Here is an 8,444-nt window from a genome sequence, read left to right on the forward strand (position 1 = left end):
CATTTACCCATGGTGTCAAGCACAGAGAGAAGTTCTGTAAACTCATTTGTATGCACTGTCCACCCACAAACTTTATCTCAAGTTGTTTGAGTGTTGAGTCACAGACAGGTAGTTCTTGTTCAAGTCCCAGCTCTCTGTAAGCTGTGTGGGTAATAACAAAAGCTATTTCAGTCTCACTCTCAGAAATAATGAGATTAAGGTACAAATAATTTCTTTACAACAAAACCCCCTCAAATCAGAAAAATGCGAAGAGCAAGTTCCAGTGAGGAGTGGCTGCTGATTTGTTCACCCAGTAGGAGCTTTCATCCAGATCAAGAAATTACCGATGGACCATATCAACCAGATCAGTCTTGTCCACATGCTTGCTGACCTCATCAAGAAACTGTCTAGAGGCCTGAATGGTAAATACTACATTTAGAGAAGATGTGTTGGCACTGCCCAAATATATCATATTTATCCAGGTGCACGCTAATTCTATCCTTTATCGCTGTTTCTACTGTTTTGCCCAGCACTGATGTCAGGCTTGCCAGCCTTCAGCATTGTCCATCTTGTCCCCTCATTTCTCCCCTGGAATCTTTTTTAGAGGTTGGTGTCACATTGCCACCCTCCAGACTCTGGGCACAGAAAAAAACTTGTAGAGAAAGGTAGGTCCATTAGTAGATCTGCTATTTCTTATCCGCACTCCCTCGGAAAGCTCGGGTGCCTGGGGATTCGTTACACTGCGTACTTTGGATTACAGCCTTTCCCAGTTAGCGTGCTTTCAGGCAGAGTCTCTGCCAACTCCCTCAGAAAGAAGGGTTCAAATATGGGGATCATCTGCTTATTCCAGTGAACATGCAAATACATCATTTAGCTTCTCTGGAAATGTTTTGGCCTCTCCTCTTTTTGACTCTGCAGTTGTCATCTGATCCGTCAGACTCCAGTGGCCTTCTTGGTCTTGATGTGTTTAAGGAAAGATTTAATATTAGCTTGGATTCCTTTTGGTAGCTGCTGCTCACACTTTCTTTCACTGTGTTTTCCTTTAACGTGTCAGTTTACAATCCTTTCTGTGTTTTTCATTTGGAGATGACTTCAGCTTCTTGCTTCTAATAATCCACCCTGTGATGAGTTTATCTGTGCCCACTTTTCTTTTACCAGTTCTCAAGACTTTAGTAGATGACATACACTGATGCGGTGCAGGAAATTCAGCTCCATCTGTAAGAGTTTACTGTTCTGAGCGGCTCCTTTTTGTTTCCTCTTCACAATCTTTCACATTTCTATGTCTCTGTCCCTTTTGCAACTGGGTGCAACTGCTGTGAATGCTTGGCCTTTGTCAAGCCTGTGGGAATTCTGAATATAAACACAGGAACAGCAACCGTGAGCTGAAGATGTAGGACGAGATCTTGCACATCAGTGAGAACCAAATGAAGGGCTGCATCTCTTCTGCGGCTTCCCTGTCCAACCACTCTGCGAAGCAGTATTGATGAAGTCAAATGTAGTCTGTGTTATATTCCAATGCTGCATTGTCCAGACAACACGTGGGTTACCCAAAGTACAGCTTTGGTTGTATTTCCCGCCATCTTTGCCCATCTGATCTCTCTCAGTATATCCTCTCTGTCCTTCTGGTCAGGCAGGCGCTCTGCAGACTCAGTACTACGTACGCTTAGAGCTGATGTTTCGGTCCCTGCAAGATTCTGTGTCACCTGGTGGGTCCTTACTTTGTTCATTCGATTTGATTATTAGACGTCACTAATAGATTTCACTACCCTAACTCCAGCAGAGGCAACTCATCTTTTCTGTATATTTTATGTTCTGGTACTGTGGTGTCCTACACGTGTCCAGCAGGTCATTGACTTCACGTAAGACCAGGCATTTAACTTCCCTCAATTTATTAATTGGATTTTTAGTATTTGTGTAAAAGCATGTGTTGTTGCAGTGTTTGTTTCCTTCTTCACCTCCCATTTGAAAGGCACTCTGTTTGTTTTCCATTCCTTATCTCTGTTCTCTGACCTCTCCTGCACTCAAAAAGGCACAATTTCTAAGCCTTTGCTGGTGGCACGCTGATCTATGTGTTCCCCACACCTGCTGCTCTTCAGTTTATAGCTTAATCAATCTCAACCCTTAAATGCCAGTAGTTTAGTCCCCATTGAATCCATCCTTTCCACGCAGACTCTTTTTATCTCAGGAGTGCTCCCAAGTCCAGATCAAGCTGAAATTTTGCTCTTTCCACCATCTTCTCAGCTGCAGGTTGAAAGTTTGCCTCTCATGCATAAGGCAGCGGGAGCATTTTGGAGAGTGCCGTTGGAGAGGGTCTTATCTTCATCTTCCCTCCAACAAGCTGAATTTTGCCTCCAGAACATCATGTGAGACTCAAAACCACAGGCTCTTCCCCAGCGCTTTTAGGCAACTGTTCTGCTTTGCATGTTTAAAGATTTTTTTCATTTAAATTCAAAAGCTCCCCCACCTGAAATAATTTTTATTTGCTTAAAAACATTTCCCAAATTATAATTGATGTTCTTTTAAACCATTCCTCCAAACTAAGTTTTTTGCAACAAACGTAATGTGGTATAAAACATTATCCGAGTTGCCAGCTCCCACAATCATAATTTGAGTAATAATCCTACACTGGCACAGTAACAACGGGAAACAGCTTTTAAGGAGATTGAGCATGTTAACGCTGCCAGTAGAACTACTACACCGAGGCACAATTTCCATTAAAATTGCAGAGTGCAGGTGTCAGAGACCCTTTCTTAAAGTGCTACAAAAGAATATCATTTACCACTTACTTTATGATTTTAAGCAGTTCTCTGAACGTTAAAGTACTGCTTGTATTATTTTGTTGTTGTTCCAGGAGCACGCAGAGATCCCAGCAGGAGTCAAAGCCAAGCCAACACACAGAGAAAGACATTCCCTGCTATCAACGGACAAAGATGAAGGATGGATGTGTCCACACTCCTTTCTTTGTCTTATTTCTCAAACCTTCTGCTTGTATTTCAGTAGACCTCCTCTAATCTGAGTTTGACTACGAAGCAGGACAGAGCCGGAGGCAGCGCTACAGAAGCTGGCACCCTGGCATTTGAGTAAAAAAGGAGGTTGGTATCAAAATAAAGGGTTGCAATTCCTTTTATTATTTCTGGACGTTACCTACCATGTGCAGTGGGAGAAACAGAACAATCTCTAAAATGCTGTAATAACATCTAGCCTATTTATTATTAATGATGACACTTTAGGAGAGTCAAATGTAAGGATCCCTAACAAAAATAAACACTTCAAACTCAACAAAGAACTCGAAACCTTGGAGCTCATGCCAAAGATTCATATAGAGATTGTTAAAGAGATGTACGAAATACATAAAAATTCAGCTGAGAGAGTGTGTGGTTTCATGTTAAGCTTACTGTGCAATACGAGAGTTTCCTAACGTGTGAAAAGGTTAGGCTGCTGCCGCTGCAACAGGAAATCTAAAGCAACAACAGAGAAATGCCATTTTCCTTTGTCTTCCCTTCTTGCTAAAAGCCAAATATTTTTTAATGTTTAAAAATCATTAAGTCCTCCACATCCAGTTAAAAAAGCAAGGCAGCAAATAAAGTTAGTGTCCATGAAGAAAAGACCATCCAGGTGGAGTTAATGCAAAAATAAGTCAAAGTTATTGCTTAAAGACCTCTCTGGATATGATCTATCTGTACCCAAACCAGTTGCTGGATGCTTGTCACCTCCCCTTTGAACTTTAGTGACTTTTTTTCATAGTCATGTATAGCAGTAACTCAATCAATCTAAACTTGTGTGCATCAAAAAATAATCATTTGGCTTTTACCCACACCTATAGTAAGAGTTGCAATTGTCCGGTTTTCTGTTCCATTAAACTATCTTTAAACATGTTCAGGGCTGGTATTTTAGATGGTTAGCAGACACTTTACTCAAACCAGAGCCATGTTCCAATATCAAACTTGGCAGCAGAGCCTAGGTAGGACTGAAATCTTTGTCTGCTGGCTGCTTTGTGGGCACCGTGACTTTCTTAGAAAAACTCCTCTGCCTCAGGAAATAACCCTTCTCCTGCAACTCTTGTAAACCCTCATTTGTTTGATGGGGTTTTTTTGTTTCTTTGTTTGGGTTGTTTTGTTGGGTTTTTTTCTGTAAGGCCATGGGTATTGCAAACACCAATGTTGCAAGGTGGAAAAAGTAATAAACAATTAGTGTTCCCTGTTCAGATGTCACAGTTTCAAAGTCACTGCTGGGGGGAGCAGAGAAGAACAGAAATTACCATCTCCAGAGCCTCCTCCCACTCTTGGGAGATGCTGGAGGTAGCAAATCCTTTTCCAGCATTCCCTTTGTGCTCACTGGCATGTGGATGCCCTCAACCCAGCCAGAAAAACTGGATTACAATGTGTTGATTGTAAAAGAGGGAGGAAGGTTCCTCATGCAAAATATCTATTTCATGTGGTGAGGAGAAGAGAGATGGGGTGGAGGTTTATGCATAGACAGGTGTTGACACTTTCTGCAGGTAATGCTATTGTTACAAACTTATGGGCATAAAAGCAAAGAAATCATCTGTTGATGAGCAAGAAAGCCTCCTGCTAGAAATACAAGGCTCTTAGTTATGATGTTGGCACCTCGAAAGGTTTTTTTGACTGGAAAGGCAAAGTAACCTGCTGGGAAGCAAGAGAAAAGGCAGCTGTGCAATACTGTCAGCTCCGCGGTGGAGTCCCTCCTGCATCTGAAATTCTGTATTGGGTTATCTCCGTAGGCATGCCTCAAGTTTGCTCTGCTATTGGTGCTGCTTTGCAACGAGCAGCAGGTATTTATGGGGACGTGACAACGTTTGCGATTTGCAATACAGAAATTGTTCACCGCTTATGCTGTGAGTAATGCTGCTGCGCAGCTCACATTAAATGCAGAAGCCTCGTTGATAAAGCTGGGGTAAATCCTTTAAGAAGTAGGCTTTGGCATTGTTAAGGGTTTGATAACTTTGGTACAAACCCACTTTTTCAATTAACAGAAAAATGTATTAAGAGTTCCAAAGGTTATCATATGACATACACTGATTTTGATTTTTCTTGCAGGGTTCTTTCCAACTTACTAGTTTGTTTGTTTGGGGTTTTTTGCTTGTTTGTTTGCAGAGTGATTGCTCCCTTTACAACCATCTACCATGAGGAAATATTTTTAATCCTCCTTTTTTAAATCTGGCATGATTAAAACATGAATGACAAGAGGAGGACAGGAGTCTTCCACAGGGGAGAGGCACATCGCTCAGGTCGGAGAATCAGCAAATTCAGCAGAGGAAAGGTTGGTTGAGATACTGCCTTTGAAAGCTGGCTCCGTTAGGAAGAGATGGGGGAGAAATTTCCAGTCCTGTGTCCTGGTTTGAATGACACGGGACTAATTTCTCTTCTACTGCTTGGGAAGACTGCATTTTTAGAAGACTCCAGTGTCTGAATTTGTGAAAATATTGATTTCATAGCCAGCTATAGTGTGTGGGTCTCAGTTTTTTTGAGCTCGCCAGGTGCGGGGATGAGGAGGAGCGAGACCTGGGCACTTGACCCAAGCTGGCCAACAGGATTATTTCATACCATGAATGTCACAGTCAACATAAATTAGAAAGTTTGCTGTGAAGTGCTCTCTCTCCCTTGATGGCTGCCATCCAGAGGACTTCTTGCCACGGTGCCAGACCCCTGAGCCCTTCCCTTCCTCCCAAAGCCGTAGTGCTCACAGTGTCCCACATTCACTGTCACTGCCAGGAGTGCACAGCTTCTGACTGATGGAATTGGCCGAGTATAATCCTTGTATAATTTATATTGCTATTGGGATCAATACTGGTTCTTTAGTATTACTAGTGTTAAATATTTAGTCTTATCCTATTAAATCTATTTATATTTCAATGCTCGTGTATATTTGGTTTTCCCCAATTCCCCTTCCCAGGTGGGGAGAGGTCATTGGGTGATAGAATAACGACAATAAATTGTTGTGGGTTTCTCAAACCATAACATCATGTAATGGACATAGGGGCTGGCTTTTCTGCGTAGGTTGTGTGGATTTCTGACTTTTGGGAGCATCCTTCTGCAAGGAATATTTGGCCTTGCCTTGGGGTGGCACCGACACTGCTCCAACCAAAGGATATTTTCCAGTGCCCGGATTCTTCTAAGCACTGGTCTGTGCACCCATGTGTCCTACAGAGATCAGTGTTGTCATGGTGGGTTTTGCCCTTCACAGGTTGTCAGGTAGACTGACAGTCCTTTGCCTCAGTGGGGGAGTGCACAGCATCAGAGTGCACAAAATTTGGTCAGCCACAGAGACACTGTGCAAGCCCACTGAAGGGTTAACAACCACAATTTGCATATTAGCTTTTAATTGGTGATTTCCACAAATCACAAAACATTGTGCCACAACTTATTTTATCTTAGTAGAAGACAAAAACAAAAAAGAGAAAGAATGAACAAACCAAAAAAAAAGTATTTGTGTTCAGTTTGTTTTTTTTTTTTTAATGCTCTTGATATAAAAAAGCAGTAAACCTACTGTTTACTTGTGATTTTCAATAACTTCCTAATTTTCAGTACATTGCATATCTCCTCTTACATTAACAGAAGACAGAGTTGAAGTGCAGGGCACGCACACGCACACAAAACTGAAACGAAGAATCACCAAGTGCAACCAGCGATCTTTCCCATCCCTATCTTTAATTTTTGAGTCAGGATCAGGGTCTGATCCTCTGTTATCCAGCACGGTATTTTATAAACAGATAAGCAAAAAAGGACTTTGAATTGGAAGCGCTCATTGGAGAGCATATGTTAGATATGTTAAGATACCTTAAAAGAACTTTCCCCCTATTAATAACATATTTGCTGATACATGTTCAGTAAATAGGATGCTGTTAATTTCAGAGTTGCTGGTGTATGTTCAGGAAATATGCACTGCACGCTGTTAGCTTCAAAGTTAACTCTTTACCACTCTCCATACCATAACCGGGACAGTCAGTTATTACACTGAAAATAGCACGCACTCGAAAAAGTTCACGGGGATGGGGGGTTCACACCTACCGCTTCTTGTTATGACGTTTTACTTAAAAAGAGACACACCATCCCACCACGTATTTAATTTTAGTTTCAATAGCTTGCTTTTGTATCAGGCTCATCAGTGGGGAATTTCTGCCTCCCACTCTCTGCCTGAAGACTTTAAAGCTTCACTCTTCCAGAAAACGCACCGTTTCTGGTAGCACAGCTCCCATTTTGCCGCAGCTATGGACCCCTCTCTGCCTGAACCTGATTTCTGATTTTTCAAACAGCTCCTGCCTTGGCAGCCAGGTCTTGCTCTGCGGTTTCCAGCAGGAGAGAACATTTGCTCACTTACAGATGCCTGGTTTTGTTCACTGTCTTTCCGCCCAATTCCCAGCCCGGCACACCCTCAACTCCTGCGTTCCCCGGGTGTCCAGATTCCTACATGATGGGCGCATTTGAAACGCATAAAACAGACTGCACGTTGCACGTCCCATCTTTATGAAAATCTAGTATTTCTCTCCCTGAACGACTGCTCCTCCAAGTCTAATCAAAATATATTTCCCTAGCCAATTTTTCTTTTTTTCTTGTGACTTTGCAAGCGCTTTCTTGCACAGCTGGGGTTCGAGCTATACAGCCTTTCCAGGTCAGTGCCGAATCACCCAACACGCAGCTATAAACAGACACGATTTCATTTTACATACTTTCTGTCAGTTTCCCTTCTTTCTCTTGTCCTCCTTCAGGCCAACTGGTTCTCTGCCTCTTTGTGTTCTCTTTATTTTTGGTTACTGTAACTTCCTGCAGCCAGCATCCCAATTTTCTCAGCAACAGTTATTTCAACTGCTCCCAATCTCATCCCCTCCTCCCCCTTCCCTGGCAGAAAAGGATCGGACAATTGCAATTTTAGCTGCTAGCTACCAGAAAACTCTTAGAAAGCACCGTGAGGCTGCCCAGCCCGCTTCTGTGCCCTCTGCTGTGCCCTCTTCAGCTTCGCAATGGTCCATATTTGCCCTATGGGCACATATGCAGAGGCAGGTCTGTAACGGGGCGGGAGGGGAGAGACCCTACGGTGACACCAGGCCTCCTTGGCCACCTCACCGGCAGGGCAGCGAGCCCAGGGATGGCCACCCTCTCCCCGGCCTTGGTGATAGCATTGTGGCCCTCACACCGGGCCCAGCTGGCATGTGGCCCCGTGGCCAGAGGGGGATGAGGGTCACAGGGTGATGTTTAGAAATGTATTATTTGATCCATTTGTAGGTATTTCACTTCAGTGTCTGCTACTATTTATTGATTTTGGTTTATATTCTCTTCACTTTTTTGCTTTTTTTTTTTCATTTTTAGCACTTATGATCTCCCTTTGTTTCCCAACTGAATTTCTAACAACTTTTTTTTTTAGTTTTAATTGCCACGCGATCATCAGATCTGCTTTTCTTTTTTTCCCCCCTTCATTTTCCTCTTTTTTTCTTCGATTTTTTTCCTCCT

The 8,444-nt window shown here is 42.7% G+C and overlaps 1 protein-coding gene across 1 annotated transcript in view; it reads left to right on the top strand.

Annotated features, from left to right (window-relative positions):
- Nucleotides 1-325: 325 nt before the first annotated feature.
- The window catches only part of LY75 (lymphocyte antigen 75), a 53,520-nt gene continuing 45,401 nt past the window's right edge, over nt 326-8,444 (top strand). The window contains exon 1 of the mRNA XM_009894655.1: nt 326-401. Within this exon, the coding sequence (XP_009892957.1) occupies nt 326-401 (76 nt within the window). The remainder of the gene's footprint in view (nt 402-8,444) is intronic.

This window comes from Charadrius vociferus, unplaced genomic scaffold (genome assembly GCF_000708025.1).
Source record: "Charadrius vociferus isolate BGI_N301 unplaced genomic scaffold, ASM70802v2 scaffold161, whole genome shotgun sequence".
NCBI lineage: Eukaryota > Metazoa > Chordata > Aves > Charadriiformes > Charadriidae > Charadrius > Charadrius vociferus.